The sequence below is a fragment of the Egretta garzetta genome, unplaced genomic scaffold, assembly GCF_000687185.1.
Source record: "Egretta garzetta isolate BGI_Z169 unplaced genomic scaffold, ASM68718v1 scaffold329, whole genome shotgun sequence".
Taxonomy (NCBI): domain Eukaryota; kingdom Metazoa; phylum Chordata; class Aves; order Pelecaniformes; family Ardeidae; genus Egretta; species Egretta garzetta.
In genome coordinates, this window is record NW_009269999.1 from 5042940 (window position 1) to 5068383 (window position 25444).

At 38.1% G+C, this 25444-nt stretch overlaps 1 protein-coding gene across 20 annotated transcripts in view; it reads left to right on the top strand.

Annotated features, from left to right (window-relative positions):
* Positions 1–25444, top strand: part of CELF1 (CUGBP Elav-like family member 1) — a 66939-nt gene that overhangs the window by 5547 nt on the left and 35948 nt on the right. For 11 of the 20 annotated variants that reach the window (XM_035902969.1, XM_035902966.1, XM_035902965.1 and 8 more), the window contains 2 exons: positions 10239–10279; positions 21450–21576. In XM_035902969.1, coding sequence (XP_035758862.1) covers positions 10239–10279; positions 21450–21576 — 168 coding nt within the window. Of the gene's footprint in view, positions 1–10238; positions 10280–21449; positions 21577–23375; positions 23462–25444 lie in introns of those variants that run through there. The other 9 variants (XM_009647566.2, XM_035902976.1, XM_035902977.1 and 6 more) reach the window with 4 other exon arrangements.

Below are 25444 nucleotides of genomic sequence, written 5' to 3' on the forward strand. Positions count from 1 at the left end.
AGGTCAAACCAAGAGCTTAGTGTGTGTGTATGTGTGCGTCCAAGAGCAACAAGGAAGACCTGGCTAGTTCAGTTGTTCTTGAAATGCCGGTGGATGTGGGGATTCCCTGGAAGGCAGGTTCTTATTTTGTCTTGAGTTGCTGCCCAGGTTCTGTTGGATGAAGTGATGGACATTTGTGCATTATTAAGGTGGGCTCAAGCAAAATGGACTTGAAACTCATTTCAAAGCAGTAACTCCTCCTTTAAGCCCGTACACTTTCTTTTTTTTTTTTTCTTCCCATGCACAGTGTGACAGTGAAGGGGGGGAGGCTGTATGTGTGTGTAAAGGAACTTGTCTTAGCAATGGTCTCTTTCAGAGACCATGTATGGGTAAAGCAGTTCGGCTGGTTCAGCTCCCTGCTCCTCCCTCTCGGAGAGCTGAACAGAATCTCTTCTGCTGAAACGGTTGTTCCACTTTCTGCTTTCTATATTTGTACAGCAGCAGCACGCTAGCTAACGAGGCGGTGTGGCTGGCCTTGTGGGCATTCGGCATTTGCTGAGCAGAATTGAGAGCCAGGGCTTACAGTCTCTGTCGTTACGTCCGTCTGTCTGTCTGTCTCTGGGGAGGACTGGCATTCCAAGTGAAAGGTGATCTGTTTGTGGATGTTTCCTTTTTTTGTAGAATGCAGTTCATACAAGTTGGGAGTCTAGGGACCGGGAGCGGAGGAGGGAAGGCAGTTGTCTTGTAGGGTGAATATGTAGTGGGTGGCAGTGGCATCAGAAAGATATAGTTTTAACCTCCAAAAGAGCTGCTGTCTTCTGGGATGAGGGTTTTAATGTCCCTGCCTGCTTTCGGGAGTGATTAGCCAGGACCTTTATCTTGCTATAAAAGGTCTGTTGTCACTGTTCTGCCATGAAGATTAATGAAAACTAGATCCTGTCCTGGAAGAACTGAAAGCTGTCTTTGCTTGTTATGGGCAAGGGGGATTAATGAGGAGATGGAATCTGGCCAGCCTAGTTTGGAATAAGGAGTTGGTGCTGAGGGATAGAGTTGTAGGAAATACCTTGTTAGGAAGAGCTGGAAACTAGGATTTCCCTGGCTGTGTATTTGCATAAACTTTGTATTAAAGCTCTGCACACATTGGGATGACTATTGACAATTGCTTTTCTTAAGTAGTAGATCAGGTGAACAAACAATGCAGGAAGTCTGTTAGCTGCTGACACTGTAGTAAACTGTTGATATGATGTTCTTTGAGTAGCAGAACAGTGCTCAAAATAGGGGCAGCAGCTGGATCCACCATTAACATTGGCAATAAATTTTTTGAGAGGGAGAAAGAGGGAAATGGGTTATAGGGTACTTTTCCTGTCTTTTAGGGGATGCTGTTCACTTAGAAATTCTGCTGCCTTTTGATTATCTATGCAAATAGGCATCAGGCCTTTTGTTTCTGGAATTTGAGCGAGGAAAATATTGTTTCACTTGTGAAACAGAAGATAGCATCTTGCCAAAATAATTCTTGAGGACCACGTTCCATAAACTCAGTCTGAATTATTTTTCTTTCCTATCACTGCAGTGTCTTCAGTGTATTTCCTCTTGAGAAAGCTATGTGTATCTCGCATTTGGAAGAAGAAAATTTTGGAGGCAAATTAAGGGATCTCAGCTGCCCAGCAATGTCTGAATCGCACTGTGTCTGCAGGCAGGGAACTGTGATTGATGTGTGACAGAGGGTCATCTCATTCTTGAACTGCTTGAACTCAAGCAACTTTGTGGTGTGGCTGTTTTCTGATCGTTCTTTGTGTAACGGGGACACGCTGAGGTAGTTGGCCCATCTTCATCTGGAAAAGCTATGGAATTCACTGTGAATACGCAGCTTCTGGGATGTTAAGCTTATTGTAAGTGCCCTGATATGTTTCCCCATTACTGCATCCTCCTAAAGGCCTCTGCCTTTCTTTCTTCCCACTCTTCCACTTCCTGACTCCCCAGCTGACATTCTTTCATTTATACTAGCCGGAGCAAAGTGGCAAAAACAATCTAAACTGTTTCTGAGTTTACAATACCAATTAAAAGCAAATCTTAGTACTGTTTGATGCCAGTGATCAGTTATACAATTCCTCTACTTTAAAATGTTTTCTGGTAGCTTACTTAATTTTTGCAGGAATATGATTAGGCAGTTTCAAGGGCCTCTTGGAAGTACACTATTGCATGTTTAAAAAATATTGCTAGTCCATTTTGTCAAAGACGTCATGATAAATGAGAAGAACACTGAAAAATGTATGTTCACCAAGTGTGTTGAGTAGAAGAAAGATAAAGCCAGGCTGCAGAACGGCATTAGGGGATTTAAATCTTCCATTTTGTAAGAATCTTCTTAAAGGTGATGTGTAAGAAAGTGGCATTGTTCAGAGCTAAGCTAAGCTGTCAGTTGTGATTTTTTTGAAAGGCAGATGCTTTGAGCTACATACGTAGTAAATTTGTCTTGCACCTATTGCCCGCTAGTGCAAAAAGGGTGTCTTAGTGCTCTGCCTATTTCCAGGACTTCAAGTGATTCATGTAGCAAAATATAATGCTTTAGACGTATAAGGTCAGGAAATCATATTTGCCATATATACTTTGAATTTAAGGGTGAATACCCAGTAATCCATTCTGGATTGACTGCATTATTATCCTGTTTGCAGAAAAGGTTTTATCAAGGTTGGAGACAAGTCAGAAACTAACTTTTGTCTGACATCCTTTGAAGGTCCTGAAATTCTACAGGAATAGCTAATTCTTTTTTATTTTCTTCTTACCTTATTGCTTTTTTTTTTTTTTACTAAAAATATATATATTTTTTAATGTTACAATCTTGCGGTTGAATAATAAAGTTACATGAAGGGTGTGAACATTTGGGAAGATTATAGGAATTTGGAATTAAGTTCATTTAAAGTTAGTTTTGACTGCTGTTGAAAAGCAATTACAGGTATTAACCTCCGGGAAGAATAAGTAAAAAGTGAAAGTTGAAAAGGATTTACTTGTGATTTTAAAAAGCTGAACCGTATAGTTTAATCAAGGATAGGGAGTGACATGTCTTTAAATATTGGAGGCAGTCCCCTTGACAAAGAATTGGGACAATAAAGGTGATTATATGGAAGAACATGCACACACTTTTTACAAGTACAGTGTTTTCTTAATGGAAGTAGTGGAAGCCTTACTTATCTCTTGGGGCCTTTAAAAAGGATTAATCAGTAGAGAATTAATTACGTGAAATTCAGCATCTAAATCTGATGATACAGTTCCATGAGTAATTTCAATGAGCGTATGCCAATATTGCTCTGAAAGAGGCTTGTTCCATCTTTCATGCATTTCCTATTTCCTTTGCACTGCCAAGGGCATCTGTGTGGTTGTGCAGTGAATTGACTCAGGGAACATGTCTGGGTTAAAACTATTACTTTCCTGTTGTTGGTAGGCTAGATCACACCTAGATCACTTCCTTTCTCAGGCCTGTTATACAGCGGTGGGGATGGATAGCTGCTGAGGAAAGAGTTGTGCTGTATTCTTTTAGCAAGACCATTGGCTTAAACTGCTACTATAGTAAGAGTATCTTGATCTATTCCTTTGTATTTCCACCCCATTTCTATCTAACTTTTATGGACAGTTTACATCCAGTCTTCTCTAGTAATATAACCCAAAAAAATGAGGTGAGAGTTGTTTGCATGTGTTACCTGCTGTGGCACATATCATTTGATTCTAGACAGGGAGGTACTAAATGTTGTCATATTTCTTTAGGAATACAGTATTTGACACATGCTGTGTTTGACGCTGCTGTACAGAGAAGCTTGCTGTTAGTTTGGGAAGAAATTCGAGGACAGAGAGAAGATAATGTTCCATGTAGACTGTTACATGTGAGGTTTTGATTCTGGAAGTGTAAGGTACCTCCAGAGTCTCGATATGAGGTATAGAAACCCTGAGAATCCAGCAAGATATATAAGAGGATTTTATGTCTATTTCGTGTCCTCACGCAGCCAAAACTGTATTTATAGCACTTGGTTTTGTCATAAAGTTTCTGGAGTCTCCTTCTGCTAGCAGTGGAAACCAGCTGATGTCATACGGTGCCTTCCAGGAAAAGTGAATGGAAAGAATTGATGGAGAAGTGCGTTAAGTGAAGAAAGTCTGAAATACGTGCATAAAACTACAAGCAAGTACTGAGTCTCTCTAGTTCTTGGCAAAGTGCATTGACACTCTTGATCCTTCCCACTCCCTTCTCCCCCCACCCAGCTAAAGTCTAAGATCAGGTGACGGATCTAGCCTTGTACAGCAGGGAGGGTTTCTGGGGCCTTGGGAAGAGGGAGGAGCAAGCTAAGCTGTGCTGGCACAGGAGTCAGTGAGCATTAATCACCGCAGGTGAGCAGCCTGGAGGGGGTGTTTCAGGGTCACAAAATGGGCTATGAGGGTAGTTTGTGGAGTAAAAGGCTGCTGCTATCAGTAGGAAAGACATTCTGTTAGTTGTCTTTAGATATTTGTAACTAAGAATGAAAGCTAGGCTTCTTCAGACAGAGAAAAGTTCATCTTAAGTGTGGCATTACATTTGTGAATGGTATTCAGGCAAAAATAATGCTTCAGTTTGCTGCATGTGTTTATGTGTTTATGTGTTTTCAGTAGGTATTAGGTTGTAAGTTAATGCAGAATTTTTTTCTGATGTTTCTATATTATTTACAGTGGTTAGCATGCTTTGGATACTATATAAAGATATGGAAGAGGTGGTAAATACTGCGAAAAAGAAACCAAAGTATATAATGATGCTGCAAATGATGACAAATGAGAAACCTTCAGAGAGCTTGAGTAGAAGCTTAGGAAGAACTGCTTTGCAGTGAAATGGTTAGATTTTATTTCATTTGGGTATTTGAACAAAAGTCAGGACATTCCTAAGTTAATGTTCCCACAGCAATGCCAGTGTTTGCCTCTGATGAAGAAAAACAAATAGTGTGAAATATTTTCTAAAGCTTCAGCTCTACATACCCAATATCAATGTCTTGAAGTATTAATGAAAATTACTTGCAGTTGAAAGTGATTTGAATCAATGTTAAGTCCTTAAAATAGAGCATTGACTCCAGTTCTTTGCGGATGTAAATGAGTGTAATTTGAGACTTGTATCCATTTACTTCTGCAAAGGATTTGACCATGTGCCTATTTAAAAAAAAAAAAAAAAAAAAATTGAGCATGTTTTACTCTTTGGTTTGCAGGTGTGGCAATGGCAGATTCTGTGAGGTATATTTCATGGCAAGTATTTGTCTAATATAAGCCAAGCGAGAGACACATACAAGCTTAAGGTAGATCAGTCTTTCTTAGTTGTGCTTCTCTGAAATAAAATATGAAAGTTTATACTTAAACATTTTGCAAATGCAGAATTTCAAGTCTACTCAGAATTTTGTATCCAGTTTGATTCTGATCTTTCGAAATTGGGGCGCCTCAAAATTTTTTTCCCTCTGAAGTTGGCAGTAGATGCTGGAAATGGTCATGTGTACTGTGTCCTCTTTTAGTATTTTAGGTGTAATAGTACAGAATAGTGATTGCATTTGAGGATCTTTGTGGGGAGACCTGCAATACATCTTCTCTGTTTGGATTTGAAACTCTTCTCTTCTGTGCAATCAAAAGAAAGAGGTGTGTAAGTACCTTGATACCACTATAAAAGACCTATTTTAATGCACAGCTATGCAAACCGTGTCTGTCTAAACATTGCACAGGGAAGATTTTTCTATTGATTTTTTTTTTTTATCTTGCCTTTAATGATAGGTAAGTGAAAGTGTTAGTATTTGAATCTTATGGCTGAGGTGAATGAGGTTATTAAAGTTCAGCTAGTGGCGTTGCTTCTTAAAAGGAGGCTTAGTGATTAAACTGAGAATACTGTTTCTGTTTGCTACACCTCAATCTTTTACCCAAAAGCAGACATAAAGCTCTGGCTACGTTTGATAGGTCTTCCTGTGGCATGTAGAGTATCCATAAAGCATAACATGAATGTGTGTTTTCTGAATATCTTGGATCCTCATTCAAAAAGTAAATAAAATGTTGCATTGGTGTGTACCTTCTGCGTTTGCAACTCTTGAGATATTTTGAGAGTGCCTTAGTGCTGTAATCTGGAAGGATATAGCAAGCTTAAATATTTTGTTGGTGAGATTCTGTGGTTTTTATTAACAGACAAATGTTTTGTGGAAACTTTTTTTTAAGAAGTTGTTTGCTAGGTTTTCAGCTGAGATCCAGCTGTAACAATGTAATCATACTCTCTGACTCTTATTGAATACATTTGGTTATTCATTCTCCAAGTATCTTTTCACAAAGAAAACAAGATGATAATACTGTACAAATGGAAACTCTTAGGACCATAAAGTGACTTGTCCAATGCTATTTAGTCCTGTAGTTAGTAATAGAACTCGTGTCATCTAAGCCCCAGACTCATGTTTTCAACAGTAGGCCGTAGGATTGTTTTGCATTCTCAAAGTGTGTCTCTTGACATTTTCATTATGGGTTGTAAGACTAATGATTGTTCTGGGGAATGTTTAAGCTGTAATTGCAGACTGGGCATGGAACAGCCATTGCAGATATGGTCTACATCCCAAATCTTAAGTATTTTATTATGTTCTGGTTACAGTAAGTTGAAGCATGGCATTTAAAATGTTTTCCTTTCTCTTTTTCTCTTAATCTGCAGTGGTCCCAAAATATGCACCTCTTCTATTCTTCATTCTCTTCTTCCTATTACATCTGAAGTTGAGCAAACTTACACTCTGATAGTTGAACATACTGTTGTGAGTAATTTGGTCTGTTTACTAACTGTACAGATTGTCTGCTAACCTGGATGCACATTAGTACTTCTGCTGGCGCCACTGAGGAAAACAGTATTTGACAGCTCGCTCTGCAAAAATGAAGTGAGCAGGCACAGTGACTTGGAGCTGTGGCCTTGCATTGAGCAAGTAGCTTCTGGTGCTGAGAGGTTTGGGTGGTGTAAAGATTGTAGTAGAAGACAGGCATTTCTCAGATAAGAAAGTATGCCTGCTTCCTTGGTAAGGTTTTGGCATGATAGGAGTTTCTTGTCGCTATCTCTGTTGTCTTGCTGTCTCATAAGTAAAGTTTACTAGAAAGTGACATGCTTTCTGTGGGTCCTGGCCTAAGCTGTACAGTAATTGAAACTTCATCTGATTTGTGTAGGCTTCTCTCTTCCTAATCTGACTAGTGCACTTGCTCCTTCAGCCTCTGATGCATCATTATCTCTGTCCTGCACTTCCTTCGGAGAAACAGTTATTTTTATATTTCCAAGTTTTTATTATTGGCCATGTTGGTACTTAAAAAGTAGGTAAGCCACAGTGACTACAGACTGAATGGTGATTTATGTGAGAGCCTGTTGATGCCAGGATGTGTCTGGGTCTGAGCTCTGTGGTGTATTTTATCTGTTAGCCTCTTTAATTGTCAATGGTAATCTTGACATCCCACAAACATTAATTCCTGGAAAGTGTAATGAGAAATCAGAACTAACTGGTCTAGACAAGTGCTGACTATGACAGTAATTTCATTGATCAGAATCCATTAAATGATCCAATACTCTCTTACAGATAGTTCTGGGTAATGGTGAGGCTGAAGTTTTTGCTGCTATAAAAGCAGTATCACTAGATTTATTGGGCTCATATCCATTGTCTAGTACTTAGTGGCTAGAGCCACTTGTTTTCATTACCAGCTGCAGCTCTATTTATATTATATTGCATACCAGAAGTTACAACTGTTTGTATATCAGCAAGAGTGTATTTTGTCACTCTTAGATCTGGCAAGGCTAAGTGTTAAATCTAAGGATTAAACCTTTGTTTTTCTACATGGAATTGTCAGGTGGTGTCATAGTTCCACCCATCTTTGTACAGAAGAAGTTGGAAGTGACATCTGTACTCAGATGCAGCACTTCAGTTGGGAGGCAACTTCAGGAAAAACATTCTTTGCAAAAGTTGTGATGAGATGTCCCAAGTTACACTTGTTAATTGTTTTGCTGTCCCCTCTAAGAACCTACATGAATGCAACTAGGAAAGCCATTCACTATCAGCGTCTAATGCTGGGCTGAGGTGAATCCACAGTTTGCACAAGAACTTACTGCCGTGTCAGTTAATTACAGAAATTGCTATGCTACACACATTGCTAGCAGCACACCAGCTTGTACATACCTTGATCTGAGGTATCAAAGTCCTGATTTCTTCCGAGAATACAGTTGTTGTATTCTTTGGACTTTGGGCTAGGTTTTTCTGATGTGTAAACTTGGATAAAATATTTGGTGTATTTATGTTCTGCATGCACTTAAATGAACCATACTACAACAACTTTGTTTTCAGAAGCATTTATGATTTAAGAGCATTGTCCCAGGCTTTCTACAGGTGGCTGTCAGATTTACTGTTTGCTTTTCAAAGTGTTTATTGTCTTGGATTTTGTCTTTGATTCAGTGAGTTGTATATTTTTTTCCAAAGGTATCCAAGAGTTCTGGGTTCCTCTGGCTATGTCAGCTGTGCTTTTGGTTCCTTTGAAGTTTTTAAATTAATTCTGTAGAGTGTTACATGTGCGAAGGGAAGATTTTCTTTTTAACATTAAAATGTTGTTTACCAGTATTTAAGCATTTACAAGATCAATGAGCTGTGCATTTCAGTTTTTTCTGAAAGCTGGTTATCACAGAAATATGAATTGGCATTTATGACAACTTTCATAGCATTTAAATATCTGACAAAGATTGGGTTTACAAGGAAGAAAACAAAAATTTTGTGTTATGTGATGAAGTCAGGTCTGTTAGCAGGAATCTGAGACCATTTTTTGGTCATAAACAAATACTGTTTAATTAAACTTCAAAAAAGCAAAGGAATGTGGGTGAGGTGAAAGGAGGTGTCCTCAGGTGACATGTTTGCCTGAATCACTAGTAAGAGCTTCATAATCCAGACTGTTATTGTGAAACAGAACAAAAATAAGTATGTAAAGTATTCCCTGATCAATAGTCAGTTTTCAGTAATATTCCATAACAGATAAACATATCATTCTAAAAATACACAGTTTAGATAACAGAGTTATGTTTCTCAGGATTCATGGAATGATTTTTATTGTTCTTAACTAGTATTATAAGAAAATTATTTGTTGCGTTTAAGATTCTGTGTTCTTTTAGAGGGTATAATATATTAAATCAATTGAACAAATTAGGAAGAAATGAGAACAATTGAAAATTGCTACAAAATAGGGATAAAAAATTTTCAAGAGATCTCCCTCTGGAAAAGAGGGTATGAGTACATGTGATAAATATCCAAGTATATTACAAGACAAGTTAGAAGAGGATATGAATGACTTATCCACACTTCTCAAAGAATATAGAACAAACGTTATGAAGTTATGAAAATGTGAGCTCTCAAATAGCCTTATATAACTCTTCTCCTTGCAGGTGGATGCAGGTTTTGGTTTGGTACCTATAGATAAATAAACATATTTGGATTCTCTGTAAAATACTGCTGAACAACCATGAGTGTATTTCTGCAAAATAACCTAGGAAGAAGCAGAGAAAAAAAGTCTTCAGAAACAAACAAACAAAACCAAACCCAAGCAACTAAAAAAATCCAAAGTTTGTATTTAAATATATTCTAGCTTGTCTTTTGGGTCAATTACTGAATCTGCAAAAAGAGAACCCTGAATCACAGAGTAGCGCCCCTACTTATAAGATGCTGGTACAGAAAGTCTGTATGGTTCCTGGTTGATGATTTGCTTAAGATGTAGAAGTAAATTTTTTTTTCCTTGGGTTGTTAGCTCTGTGTTCCGTAATTCAGAGTTCTTCCACATATTTCCATCTATGCTATCTTAAATTAGATTTCCCATCTGCAGGATTATTGTCATCCTTTAGTGCTGCTTCTGTCAAAATAATGTAATGTAGGAGTTTAGGATTGTGGGTACCGCTGTTGGTAACTCTGCTTTGGTCATGAGAGCCAAAAAGCCAGACAGAGGAAGGGTAAGCCCACTGAATGTTATTAGGAAGCTACAGGACTTATGTTTTTTCAGCCATGCTGTGTTTGCAGTCCTTTCTCTTGCACCCTTCCATTTGTTCTCTGTATTTCTGAAATGCACAACTTCATTTTTGAGTCTAATGAGGATTACCACCTCATGATGACTTCTGTTATTAGAAATATGCTTTACTTTCACAGTCCTTAGTATTTTACAGGATGGAGTTCATGTTGTAATGATTGTTATTATTTGATTTTAACTCTGGAGTAATCAATGTCTGTTTTTCCCTTATCTTTTAGAGTGAAGACTGGAACGGTGAGAGGGAGGTGCGTAGCTACAGGTATGAACCAACTACAGTTGCATATTGGAGCTTCCTTTCAATGGTTTAGAGAGAAGTTGGTTTTGCTTTCAATGATGAAAGCGGTGCTTTTCCACTGTAATGAGCAGTGTTCCCTGAACCTTAAGCTCTTCCCAGTTTCCTACTTTTCTATTGCTAAAGTGGTTGGGAGTGTTAATAGGTTAGGACTGCGAGTACCAAGTCAATAGGCTTCTGTAGCTCCATCTATAATTTAATAATTTTAGAAACACTACTAACAACAAAGTAGAAATGCGTGTCTCCATAGCAATTTCTTGACCAGAACAAATCTCAAGTATCTCTGTAATACATGAAACCCTAAAGGTGAGTATGAGTGGAACAACTACCTATGGTCTGAGACAAATTTGATTATGTGCAGCAGAATGGGAACATAGTCTAGTGTGAAAATGATTTCAGCCAAATGCAAGGCTCTTCTGGTGCAATTTTCTTAATGCCTGAAGTCCAGAAAGGGTGTAGTTTCATGAGACAGCTGAGACAATTCCCCCATCTTCTCTTATTCAGTTTCCAAATGAGTAGTCCTGTGTCCTTTGGTTATGCTTGGTTCTCGTGATAGTTTGACTGCATGGTAGACAAAGTCAGATTGACAACCCAATAAAAAGCTCTTTTCTGATCAAATTGTTATTTCTCTAGTTTGGAATCTTGGAATGATTTACTGTGTGGTCAGAGGAGTACTAAAAGAATAGATCAGACTGTCTGTAACTGCACCTTAACCTTCAGTTCACTTCTGCGGACAGCTGACCTGTAATTGCTGTGTTAATTAACACTATCGTGCTCAAAGTGTGCTGATTGTTGCTCTTCTGATGAATCACCTCTGCTGTGGCAGAAATATTTAAGGTATGCTCTAGTCTGTAGACAACTAGGGACAGTTGAGTTTTGATATTGTCTTGAGGAAATAGTTATTTTCTACTATGGTCAGACATTTGCTACAGTTTTCATTAATATATTGGAAGGGATTTAGTCATGTTTATTTCAGAGAGAAAATCAAATTTGTCTTTAAAGTGCAGGATATCCTGTCTCTCGATGTTACTCATCAGCTAGAAAGAGCTAAAGTTGGATTAAGAACCGCCTTCATTTTCAAGTGATTTTTAGAGAATTGGTGATTGACCTCTGTGTTTGGAAGTACTGGTTTGAGGGCACTGGTCTCCAGGCATTGTGGGTGTTGCAAAACACTCAACTTCTCTCCTAAATGACTGGTGCTCTGTACTTCACCGTTTCTGTTCTTTCGCTGCTCGATTAGGACCATATAGAAGATAGGAAAGAGAGAATGCTGGTCATTATATCTGTGTTTTTGTCTGAAGAGTTTATATATTTTGAGACAGACTGATCTGTGATCAGATGTAGTTTTTCAGACTCATGGGATTCTGCCAATTACAAAACGCAGGTCCGGAATCAATAGATTTGGATTACTTGAATAACAAAATATTTAAATAGCAAAATAATCATCAAGTTTGTGGTCGCTGAAACTAAATCACAAAACTGAACACTTCCATTTAGTGCAAGATCCATGGTTTCTCATCTTAAGAGCAACATAAAGTTGAATTAATCTGCCTTAATGTGAATGTAGAAGGGTGTCTAAATGAAAGAGGATTGAGTCTTTTCTGGAACGTCTGATAATGGTATATAAAATTGTTTGTATGCATCCCAGTATGCAATGCCTCTTATGATGATTAACTCGATAAATTAACTCCCCAGAGATAGATCAAAATAAAACTGATGGCATTCCAGTTCTGATCTGGTACACAGAATAAAACTCAAGAGTCAGCTTTGCTTTGAGCTAAGGAATCAATTGGCCTTTAAAATAGCACTGGGTTTTGTTCCTCACTTTCCTGGTAGCTGCTGTCTTTAACCAGACAAGTTTTTCAATGGAGAGTTTACTCTGAGACTCAGGATTGCTTCTTATATTCAGAAATTTATACGCCACACTTTGCCAAAGGAGGTTAGGCAGTTTTTCTTCTGTCAAATATTACTGTCTTAAAAGTGCCTTATGACCGTTGCCAGTTTCAAGACTGAGGAACTCCTACCTCTGTATTGACTCATGTCATAGCCACATTCACCATGCTGGTAATCTGCTGGAGGACAAAAATGCCTTTGTATTGTTTAAATGCCCTGTGAATAGAGAGCACTGTAGTGTTCATATTGTTCTTACTGCACTGCCCTTCCCTTAGGGTGATCTTGTTTTCCTGAAGCTCTTGTGAGAACTCCATTGGGACAGATCCGTATGCATGTTGTGCGATGAAAAATAGCAACTTATCTGGTTTTACCTGAAACGTGTCTGTGTTCAAATAAAATTTCTGCATATCTGAGCCCCTTCTGAAATGGAAGTCTTTGGCATGGAGGTGAAAATGGGCATTAAAAGATTGTAGATTTGCCTACTTAGAAGGAACTTCAGTTTTTCTGCTGTAAGACAAGTTAATTCTTCCTCAATACTTCTAAAGCCATTTATAGTTTAGGAAAGTAGAAGTAAATTTTTTTGGTTATAGATTGATTTGTTTGTTTGGAGGGACTGTTCTGGATCAGAGTATTCTTAATTCTTTCTGGGCTGAGCTCCTCCTGAACTTGAAACCTACTATAGTATCTAATCTAATGGTTATTTAGAGCTTATTACAGAGGAAATTTTTAGATATGCATGGCTGTATTTTCTTAGCTGATTAGGAATACTGAGGTACATATATCATACTGTTTCTCTTTTGACTCTAGAGGCTTGGAAAGTTTAGATATTTTTCGGAAACATACTCGCTGACGTTTTCATTATGGTCCTGCATGTATAGCTTAAAAGGGAGTGAAGTTTTGCAGATGGTTGCTTGGTCAAAATATGCAGCAGGAATCCCAACTTTGATTAGGAGACAAGATAACAAAATAACAAATTCCTAAATTGATCTCATTTCTTCTGTACCAGGAGTGATGCTGGAGCTTCCCTTGTTGCATCTGTTAGTCTTTACTACACCAGAATGTATGCGGTAGCTTGAATTGTTTGCCTTTCCAGGGATACCACATACCAGTCTGATCTCCTCCACTCTGCTCATGGGCAGCTCTGGAGCTATAATGCCACCTTTGCAGCCTTGTGCCAAGAGCCAGGGGAAATCATGCGTAGCACATTCTAAGTTGATGCACTACATAGAAATTATTATTGCAGTGATTACTATTTTAACTGCATACTGTGCTCTCCTGGAACTTCCTGGGCTGCATTTGAACTCTCTTCAGGTAACATGCAACAAAACCCCTTCATTTGGATAAAATGAAATGAGAGAGAAATAGTGAGTGAATTTTTACTCTAGTATAATATTAACTGATTTTCATTTATATCTGCTACTACTAGTAGAAACAATTTGAGATTAAAGGACACCTCAAAACAGATTGCATGACTGTTCTGATGGCTGCAAAGGACAATGAAACTTGAGTCTTGTTGCTTTGTTTAGTCCAGAAGGTCTCTTGAAACTTAACAGGGGAAGAAAAAAAAGCCTCCATCATACTTCAGAAGATTTTTTTTTTTTTTAACAGATCTGACTGCTATTCTAAGACGTTTCAGAAAGGAGAGGTTTAAAAATAATTTCATAATCTGAAATTTGTTCCTTAGAGTTAAGAATAAACATTACATTTCTCAAGTAAAAAAAAGAGGTAACTCTGACCAGTTCTTACTTAGGGTTTTACTTTATATGTGCGCAAGGTATGTTGCTTGCAATAAACCTTAGTCAATGGTATTTTTGATTTCCTGTTGTTCTCATGTGGTATAATACAACAATCTTCATATGTGGTATTGTCCTGGAATTGTATAGCTACTTCTGTAGTCTCCCTTGGGTCCAATATGCAACCATACAGCAATTCTCTGTGTAAATGTAGTTGCTTTGCCCATTGTAGAGCTTTGTGGCATGTTTGGCTTTGAAGACAAGCAGACTGTTCAGAGCTTTCCAGGACCCAGCGGATTTCCAGCTCCTTATCAGAATAACAACTTCTGTCTCTGTTATAGTGGCAGAAAACTAACCTAAAATGTGTAGTTGATTCTTCAAAATTCTCTAGCAAATATTGCAGAGATGACAAAATGTTTGTTTCCAGTGCACCTTTTTGACTAAGTGCAGAACTGCATATTCCCATAATATAGAAGACAGCAAAATACAGACCTATTTGAAACTAGATTTCTAGGTCTTGTGTTTGTATTTACAAAGCAAAAAAGTTGAAGGAGGCCTGTTCTCTGCCATAGAATTGCTGGCAGGGTTGTTTCTTACATAAAAAGCTGAAAAACTTCTGGCCAATCTTTAAAAAAAAAAAAAAATTTGTAAGTTCAGAGACAACATTTGGGGAGACAAAGAGGGGAAAGGTGGTGTAAGTGGATCTGTACCTCTGCTTTCAGGGCATGATAGCTTGCAAGCATTAATATTCTCTTCTACTGAAGATGCAAGTGTTAAAGTGCAAGTGTGATTTATCCATACTTTCTATGTGTCTCATGGTCTGAATTCAGTGAAAAAACAAAAAGAAAGGAGGGGAGGAAACCTTCAAAACTTGCTGCTACCTTAAATGTTCCATCCTGTCTCCTTTTAGTAGTTCTCTGTCCTTTCACAGGATAGAAATGCATGTCCTGCCTTCTTATACTCTCATTTCCTGCCTTGTCTCCTGTTCTGTGTCATACTGCAGCCTTTATTTCCTCTTACTATTGTTGTGACCAAGCCACTTTTCCTACTTTCTCAAGATTTTTTTTCTATCTAAAGTGCCAAAGTGTCTACAGGTCTTTGAGATCTCCCTTACTTACTTAAGATTTCTATAGTTTGTCTCTTGCAAAACGTAAGCATTGTTGTGTTCTAGCACTGTAATGATAAAAACTCAAAATGCTTCCCAAACTATGTCTGCTGGAATGTTGGTAGATGTTTAAAAAAATATAATTTTTAACTGAAATTCTTTTGTATAACTTCCCATAGAGCTTAAGCAGTACCCAAAATACATTTTACATCTGTTGACAAAAAAAAAGAAACCCACAAGCTACAGATAAGGATTAAATCTTTTAGGTTTTTGTTATTGTTGTTTTTAATGTTTATATGTCTTCATAGAATGAGAGGAAGAAACCTATATGCTTCTGCTTTAAAGGAATTGCCCTGGGATTCATATATCAATGCTTCTTCCTCACATCAATTATTAATTGTAAAATGTCTTGGAAAGAGAGATAAACATGTGATGATTACTCCTTGTCTATGATTTGCCAGAATTAATTATTCTAGGGAGCCTGCTTTAAGGCTTGTTATCTGTTCTACAAGATGCTTTGATAGGTTGTCATGCATTAATTGCTCCAAATTCATGATTTGGTCTTTTGGCAATTTGTTCCTCTGCTTATTTGCTTCATGTCTGCTATCTTTCATACAGTGTCTGCTCAGCCAGGCCTTTGCTGTCTTCTTTGTATCACATTAAGTTTTTACTGTGTTGTAGGTTTTTTTGGGGTTGTTTTTTTTTTTTTTCTTAAATTCACTACTACTGCCAAGAAATAGCTGATAATGCTGATTTTTGTCTCCCTCTCCATTCCCTTAGTCTGAAAAAAAAAAAAAAAAAAATATGCAAGATAAAGGAACAAGATTTAGCTGGGAAAGACAGAAATTTAATATACATTTGAGATCACTATTCTGAAGGTCATAATTGCGAACTTTAATTACAAAATTTAAGTCTAAAGCTAGCAAAACAGAATGTCTTACACTATAAGGGAAAGACAACAATCCAGGTACCTCTCGTTATATTTCTATGAAGATTAATGGAAGTGGTTAATGTATGGAATGGGGAACAAGTGTAAGATGGAGATAATTAAACACCAAAGAGAAGATGGAGTTTCTAGGAAAATATTTTAATCTGAAGATTTTACTTACGTGGACATTTTTTTTTTTTTTTTCTTTCTTTCACTGTGCTAATGTAGTAGACCATTAGCCTAATGCTGCACAGATAATTCCACTTGAAAACAGTGTGGGCAGGTACTGGCTGCCTTAAAAAAATAGAGGTAAATACTGACTGAAGTTGTCTGTCGCTCTGTAAATGGCACTATTTCAAAGTGTGATATTTGAAGTTCTTTGGAATTTCTGCCTTTGTGTAAAAAAAGAATTAAATATATACAATTATGGAAATAATAGTTATGATACACCTTAAAATAATATAAAATATCTGAGTAATCACAACCCAGAGGGTAATGAGAAATTTTATGATTGGAGATGGGTGTTGGAGGTTGTCCTCGGGAAGCAGTTTCATGGCCAGTCTATTCAATTTTTTTTTTCTTTTTTTTGGTAATGCCTGTGCAAGCCTTTGTAGTATCATCACTGAAGTAGCAGACACAGCTGCAGTTGGTCAAGCATTGGGTTAGCAGCCTCGTGCTGCTGTGTTAGCTGACACCTATGCTCTGAGAAAGTAAAACTCAGGGTAGCATCATGCAGCTGTTCTGCCCTAGAGAAGCAGATCATTGTCTGCAGAGCTGTGGGGTGCTTGCATTGCAAAATTCCAGTACCCACAGCCCTGTCAGTATATGCACAGCACACTCATCTGTCCCCTCTCAGGCAAGCAGATGAAGGTGCAATGTGTCAGAGGGAGATGAGAGGAAAATTGAAGAAGTTTGGAGGCCATTGTCTTAAAGTCTGTGAACTTCATTCATCTGCTATAAGAGCGTCTTGAGACTGGTAGTTCAGCTGCTTCTGAGTTTGTTAGACGTCCTGTAACTAGCGCTTACTGGCAGAGCAGGGCCTAGTTGCAGGTTTTTTTGCTTCTCAAACTTGAGTCGAAGATGTAGTGTGTTTCCTGGTAGGTAAGCTCTCATATTGCAGAGCTACCGTCTGCCATTTGGTGTAAGTTGTCCTCAGGAGTGAGCCAGATATTGAGTATACCACAGATTGAATTTGTTCATCAGTTATATGATGGCATATTGAAAGCAATTGCAACGCATTTTAAAAAGAGGGGAAAGTGTATGTACTGGTTACTCTCTGTGCCATGACATTTCCTGAAGTCCAGAGGTGTGTTTTGGGGGGTTTTTTTGTTGTGTAGTTGGGGTGTGTGTGTGTGTGTGTTTGGTGTTACTTACTAAAGCAATTGAATATAGCGCTGATAATAGCTGAGTATTTTTCATCAGCATTTACCTAGTATGTGTGTAGTTCAGTGCTTGAGTAGTTTTAACAGGACAATTCTTTTTTTTTTTTTTTTTTTTTTTTTTTTCCCCATCATGCTCTCTGTTTTGTCCCAACACAAATGCACAGGGATACTTCCTGCTCTTTGGCATGTTCCAGACCTATCTTTGCCATTCACAAAGGCTAATAATCTATAGTGTTTGTTTTCACCACAAAACACTCTCAGTGGTCTCTCAGCCTCTCTGTTTTCAGCTCAGGAGAACCTAACCTGTTGTGGTTGTCTGGTAGCCTCTGATGGGTCTCTTCCAAGTACTTGTCCAGTCTGTTCTTGCACTCATGTAAGGTTATTGCATCTGCACTATCCTGCCAACAAGGAGTTCCAAAAATCTACTATCCTTTGCATGAATACCTTCTTCTTTCCTCCTCAGAGGAGGAATGCTCTTGTCTCAGTCATTAAGATGTTGCTTTCTTAGCTGTCATTTGGAAAGTTAGTTTGAAGATACTAGCTGCTTAAGAAAATAATCGCCACACACAATGTATTACATTTGCTATGTGCATTCATTTCATTGCTTGTTGTCTGAAATAAAACTAAGAGGGACATCTAGACTGGTCAGACAAATAAATGTGGCACTCAAAGCAGAATTGTTTAGCATCACATTGATATGTGGGTAATACTGTAGGTACAAGTCTTCCTTACTTGTTTTTGGTGTTACATTAAGGTCAAAGATATTTCTATCAGAGCATTAGTTAATTCCTAGACTTTACTGTTTATACTTCCAGCAAAATGACAGCTTAAAGTCACTGGCCTGTTGGAAGACCTGGTGTTTGAAACTACTTTGCTGGTGCCCTTTGAAGTGCCTTTGTGTTAATACATGCAGGATGGGGAACAAACAGAAGGAACTGGATGTCTATGTGCAGTCTATAGAAGTATTTTGATTAATAGAAACAATAGATATCTGCTACAGAGAGCTCAGCTGGATTTTTATTGGCCTGTTTTTAAAGGAAACAATGCACAAGTCCTATACTGTCATTCCTTCCTGAAAACTTTTGAGTCCACTGTTCATATTCAGATAAATTTGTCAGAGCAGTAAATGTCTCAAGGCTTTAAGTTCCTAATCATTTAGCATTAAGTGAGGGGGAGGTCAACAGAACATTAAACTCTTGCCCATCAGTGTGCAAGTGGCTCTGAACTAGGCTGGCTATTGGCTGAGGTCTGCACAGCTGAACAGGTAGCAGTCACTAAAGGATCTTGAGACTCACTGGATTTATTGTAAGGAGGTAAGACAAGTCCATAGGAACAGCTTTTTTTAGTTCTGCTTTTGGTATGTATTAGCATACTTGTGTTAAGGGTTCTCTCTCTAGTGTATAGGTTTATTGTATAGCCAACAGTATTCTCAGTTCTCTGCATCCCAGGAAAGCATCACTACATCCTGGTTTGCCTATGTGACATCTGGAAATTGAGGAGCTAAGGGAAGTTGCTTGAATTTTTGTATCAGGTCACTACAGAGCTGGGAACAGAGCCTTCTTTTTTACCACAGTTTGCAATGCCTTGATGCATCTCTGAAACAGCATGTTCAAGCGATAGGTCTTTTCTGACCAGCTTGGTTCAGAACCCCTTCATACAACAGATTTACACAGGTATAGGACTTTATATACTGTTTTGCCACCTCACAATTGTGATCTCAGTTGCCACAGAGAAGCAGTAACTTTTGTGGGTTTAATCCAATGTCTTCCATATCTGTTTTCTCGTGGAGATTTTGCACTGGGTGTGTTGATTTAGAAAGGTAAAAAGTTGTGACTAAGAAACTTGAGAACTGCCACACTGGACACAGTTTAGTTTGTGGTTTCCTTCTGATAATGCGTAGTTCTATGTGCATTGGACAAATGGGTCTAAAATCTTAACAATTATTGATTAGTCTATGTTTAAAAATGCGGTTACTTAGTTGTTGCTTCCTAATGTTAGCTAGAAGATGGTAGTTCTTATGTACAGTGTTTTGATGCATATAGTCCATGTTTAAAAAAAAAAAACCAAACAGTTGGGATTTATACATATGCGTGGTAAATAGAAGTGGAAAAATATATCCCTGCAAGCATCCAGTTGTGCTCAAGTCCTGTCAAGCTTTAACAGGATTACAGAAGTCACCGCCACTAAATACTTACTTTATCTGTGCATTTAATAAGAAGTGTTCCCTCTTACCAGTTTCAAATTTTGCCTTTGCCAGTCTCCTGCTTTACTTGTATGAACATAGGAAACTACAACTGCTTTGTGAATTGTGTGGCAGTAGATTCTGTTTCAAGTGAATGTTGCCTAGCAGTAAGAAGGTAGGAAGAACAGAAGCAGAGCTTTCAAAAGGAGTATATGTACTTGAGGAAGCCCATAGACAATTCAGAAGAAAATGTACCTGTATGTGTTTCTTATCTATCTTTTTATAAGATCCACTGTTTAGAATTCATTAGAATTGTAGGCAGCCCAAAACTTAATGTATTTTGATGGTAACTTCAACATTCTGCATGTATCAGATTGGTGTACTCACAGTGCATAACTGTCATGGAGATTGGCACAGGAAGTAACCACAGTTCTGGCAACTAGGTAAGGGGCTTTTTGTATCCATCGAGGCATGGGGAGACAGTTTGGATTTCAACATAGGCAGAAAATGTTCTGACCACAGGCTTACATGATCAACAATGAAACAACAAAATATTGACAAGTAGTTTACTGTATTTTGATGCACGTAACCTAGGGGTTATCTGTTTAAAAACAAAACTGCAAGTCAGCAACACTGTAGGGATCTGGATAGGCACAGATAATACAAGGGGAAGTTTATTCTAGGACCTGTCTCCTTCAAAGCTTCATAGCATCTGATTTCCCCATAGCCCGCATCCTTTCCCATAGTTCACTCTCACCATCCCAGTAGTTCCTCAGCTTCAGATTTGTGTATGTTGTCTGAGGTTCAGACTGTATAAAATAAAAGATGGTATTATCTATAGCTTTCAGAGTTAATTGCTCATTGAAATGAACAAGGCTTTCTTAGGAAAGAAAATGTGACACAGGTTTTTTGTTTTGTGGGGTGTTTTTTTAGGTTTTGTGCCCCAGGATGTTACATAATTCTGTAAACTTAAAATTAAAAGTAAACCTTTTAGTATTTTTACTCTGCAATCCCTGAGGAGCGTATATAGCGATACATTCTGCAACATAGTTTAGGGCTTCAGAAGTGTAAAAAAAGTGAGATTTAATCTGTACTATGTAGTTTTTAATGTTTGTATTGTCAGATTAGCACCACGTTTAAATGTGTAGCTACAGCCCATAGAGCTCCAAATTTCAGACATTGTTTCTATTATCCTTTGAATAGAAACAGTGAAAGATTTCTTTCTTTCTCTGTGAGCAATGGCTAGGATTACTTTTGTGGGTTTTATAATTCCAAAGAAACACCACTTCTTCATTTAATTCTTCTTATTTCTGTGCAGTAGTGAAATACCATCTTTTTCCACTCTTTCTGATATTTTCACAAGTGAAGTCTGTAAGTCTTTTAATTTCACTGTCTTGATGCCTTCAACTAAATAATGTTAAAACAAACCTGTCCGTACACTAGTGTTTTGTCACTGAAAATGCCATGATTACTGCAGAAGTATGGTACCCTGAGTCTTGGCTAACATACCTTCAGATATTTACTCACCATTCCAGTATTAATTCTTTCTTTCCCCCAAATTGTACATAACAGCATGTGAAATTTTTTCGGCACTGTTTGTTAAATGAAATGAGCACATCACAGGAGAAATTAGAGTAAGTATAACAGGAATTAAAAATTAATATGTGGCAGGATACTTGCACAACACTAATGTTTTAATTATCAAAGCCACTAGACTGAATTTGACATGGAGTGTAACAGTGTGACAATGCCTGTAACTTGCTGCAGTTTTGTGTTAATGGAACAAGCAGGTATGACTTCCATTTTGGGAAGCAGAGAGATGAGGGTGGGCATAGGATCAAATCATAATGACTTAGTGATTTTTCTTCAGTAAACTAATCAATCTCAGTAACACTTTTAAAACCCATTTTCTAGAGTGTCTGTTGCCAGCATCATCTTTCATCGAACGTACAGTGAGCATGGCTGCTGGGGTATTTACTGGCTGCTTAAAAAAGCTAAAGATGACTGAAAGACCAGAAGGAACGAATTCTGGTCTTCATAGGTAAGACCAGAATTTGCGGTGTTGGTCTATAGATTTATGTGAACAGTGGCAAAGAACCCTACTGTATCTTCTGCTTTTCTAACCATCTAAATCTGAAGTGTTTCCCTCTGTGGGCTCATTTGAGAGAAATCCATAAAGCGGGCTCCAGGCTCAATTTAACATTTGAATACGATGTGTTTTACACAACGTGGCATTTTCAAGTGGGAAGCCTGTAAGATGTGTCTGAAGGTAGATATGAACAATTTACTGAAAGCTAATAAATTGACCTGTCTCCCTAGTGCATATTTGCATGCTCTTAACAGTGGTGCTTAGCAGGTAGCTTATACCTTTTTCATTAAAGAATAAGCTTTCTTGCATTTATCACATAGTAGGAGCATGCATGAAGTTGAATAATGTGTACTAAATTCATGTCCTCTCTTACTTTGCAGTAGTATGCATATCTTTGTATTATGAGGCCTAACTCCATTTAATAACCTTTTAATTAACCTCACTGTAGGCAGAAGATCAGAAATGTTCTTTTTTTCAGAGGTTGGAAATGGTTATTTATGAAAAAATAATTGACATGCTGTACCTGTGCAAGCATAAAGATAGCTGTATATACTGTCCAGCCTAAATAACTGCAAGTACATGTTGCAGTAATTGACAGATGAGAAAGAAGTGATCACAGCTGCTTCAGCATGCGTTCCTTGATGCTCTAAGAGTTTATTTTGTGGTTACATCAACCTTATACATAAGGCTTATCTAGATTCATGTTGGACTGGAATTAATTATTCCTCCTGGAGTGCTCGGACACACCTAGCTGCCTCTGCAGCACTCACTCTGCAATCAGAGATTTCTGCATCTTCCGATGCATCCAGTATTATCCAGGTTATCTCACCATTAGTTTGGGTATTGGAGATTTAACAAGAAGTCTCTATTGTGTGTATAAATACACCTCACAGTTCCTTGATCAGCATGTTACTCCCGTTTCAACGATGAAGCAGCTGAGGTGTTCTGATCACTATTGTCAAAGATTATAAAACAGTTTTCAACAAATCACTGTGTTTTTCCCTTTCTTTATGTCTCTGGATATATAAGTGCATGACAGGCAAAGTATTGTTTCCAGAACAATGCATGGTTTGCTCCTATAAAAGGAGTAGGTCTTGATGTTCTCTGGTAGTTAAGGAATTTTTTAGTACTCAAGTCTTAGCTTTCATTTTTTGGCACATTCAGAGAAACATTTTAGTTGCATTTGTCTCCCCAGAAGTTAGGAGAGTATCAAAAATAGCGCACAAGGTGAAAAGAGTGAGATCAGCCATGAAAAACGTTTATGGTGAAGCAACCTCTTGACTTCACACCTTAATATTGGTGATACGGGAAGTGTCTGTCTGAACCTCAAGGCCTTGGACTGCCATTTTGGGCGACAAGGAGTTAGTTGGGCATGGAAAGACTGGAGTTTGTATTCTTTCTGCTCTGTTACCCATTGCTATCTTCATGGATCTGACACTCTGTTTATCTGACAGTGCACTCAGTACTGCTTCGCCAGGGAAAATTGCACAAAACAAGCCCAGTGCATCAGCATTTTTATTGTGTATTAAGCTGAGCCTCCCTTCACATGGTCACATCCCCTTTTTAATCTGGGATTCCATGTCCTTTTCCCAGTCCAGCCTGTTTCTGTGGTGTCTATTGCTGGTCTCCCTGAGCTTCTGTTTCTGTGGTTTGAGTGTTTTTTGTGTGGCTGAGTTTTAAGACCTGCAGGACTTTTGGAAGTGGCGTTGTTTGGGGGTTAGGCAATACACTGATTTAGTGTTAGTAGTTTGTCATAGACTGAGGTGATGGCTGCGTTCAAGTTGGATTTCCTCCCAGAGATGATGGTGGACCATTGCTCCTTGAATGCCAGCCCTGTGTAAGTATTTTGTCTTCATGTCTAAGTTAGTAACTAAAGTGATAGTTGGAATTGCTGTCTTTGAAGCCTCTGCTGTCTGATGACCTCCCCTTGAGGGTGGGGGGGAAAGAGAGTTGGAAGAGCCTGCAGTTTGTTTGCTTGAAGAAATCCTAGTGGGCATTGACAATTGATGTTGGATTCTGGATAGGGGGAAAAAATGATCTGATAAATTTAGGGATGAGGACTAAGGAGGAATAAAGCTATTTGGCAGTCCTGTTTACAGTATGCTACAGGTGCTGATATTATAAAATCAGTTATCTAAATCAATTATTGGGAGAATAGTTTCTGTTCTTCCCTATTAATGACCCCAGACTAAACTTTTTAGGAATGAAAGATTCTTTGAATACTGTTGAGGTCATGTTAAGCGTTGCACAGTTAACAGGAGCCATGCTATGCTCTTGAAGTTGCCCATGGCATAGAAGGCAGGGCTGAAAATTGTTATTGGAAGAGGGTTAATGATTTCCAGTTGTTCTCAGTTGGAATGAAAAGACATTGAATGAAAAGAGGTAGTTTACCTCTATGTAAAAAGGTATTGTTTGCTTTGGAGATTTGGAGAGGTGCTGACCCTTTCCAAGTGGAAAGGTAGAGAAGAGTGAAAGTATTTATGATGATTCCCTTCCCTTCTAGTAAGAAGCTTTGTTGTTTCTGAGGTCTGTTCATACAGTTATAAAATTATGAGCTTTCCCAGCTTCGGTTTTCCCTTAGGCTCTGAACAGCAGCATATTGAGGGGAAAAGTTAACTAAACGTTACCTGGTTTGGAATTTCTTATTTCTTTTTTTTTTTTTTTTTTTTTTTTTTAAATTCTATTCTGGTGGGCATATGATTGTAGATGGGCAGTGAGAGGAACAGTGTTTACTGTAACATGCAGTTAATAAGCCATTCAAAAACTATCTTTAAAGGAAGAAAGCAGAGATGAAGAGAGCTGACTACTCTGGAAGAAGGCCACCTGTATTCTTCAACAAAGAATTTGGGGGCAGAGAGAATCACTGTATAGTTACTATTCCATTCCCATGTCCTTTCTAGATTATGCAGGGGTTGGTCAGCAATTTTAACCTACTAACCACTATAGCTACATAGGATGTTGTTATAGTCAGTCTTGCACAGACATAGGTCCTGTGGTATATCAGGCTGTGACTACTGGTAACAACACCTCACATTGCACTTGGCAAACAATGAGGAGTCAATACAGAAAGCAGTGTATGACTGTCAGCTAGCTGGGTGGAGTATAACACAGTTTTATTAATAGGCTGTAAACTGTTTGTATGGCTAGATGTAATGCCTTGAAGCCTATTGAAGATTCCCATAGTCAAAACTTCTGTGTTGTTGTAGTCTAAAAAGTGACTTGTTTTCAGTGTTAACACCCTACCGTTACTCAACTTGATTTAGTCTGTGACTAACTAGATTGTCCAATCCCAATGTACAACCTAAGCCTGTTATTTTGCCAAATTTGTTAAAAGCTCCCTAGTTTCACGAAGAGCTATTGCCTCGCAAACCTTTAATAAAATTTCTCATCTGTTCAGTTGTACCTGTTTCTCTGTTTTAAGATGGATCTTCATGCTGGGAAACAGTTCTAGATAGTCACATTTAAATACAACAAAAAAATGTTATCCTCTCATTTTCACTGGTTATTGATAACTTCAGTAGTTTGTGGGTAGACTGAGTTTTTGGGTTCCTTCCTGTTCTGGTTTCTTTTTCTGTAAAATTTTACGTGGTTGAACTGGTGATATTTTTCAGTTATCTCAGCAGATTTATGTCCTGAATCCCAGATGTTGACTACATTATAGGAACAAATGTTACGAGAAATTGTTAAGAGAACAACTGTTAAATGTTGAGAGAACTCTACAGCTGTGCGGAGCGTGTTTGGTTTCCAAGTACACAGCTTGCCAATGAATGTGAATGATGTTTCTGAATATTCTCTGGTATACAGGACTGGGAATGTGAAG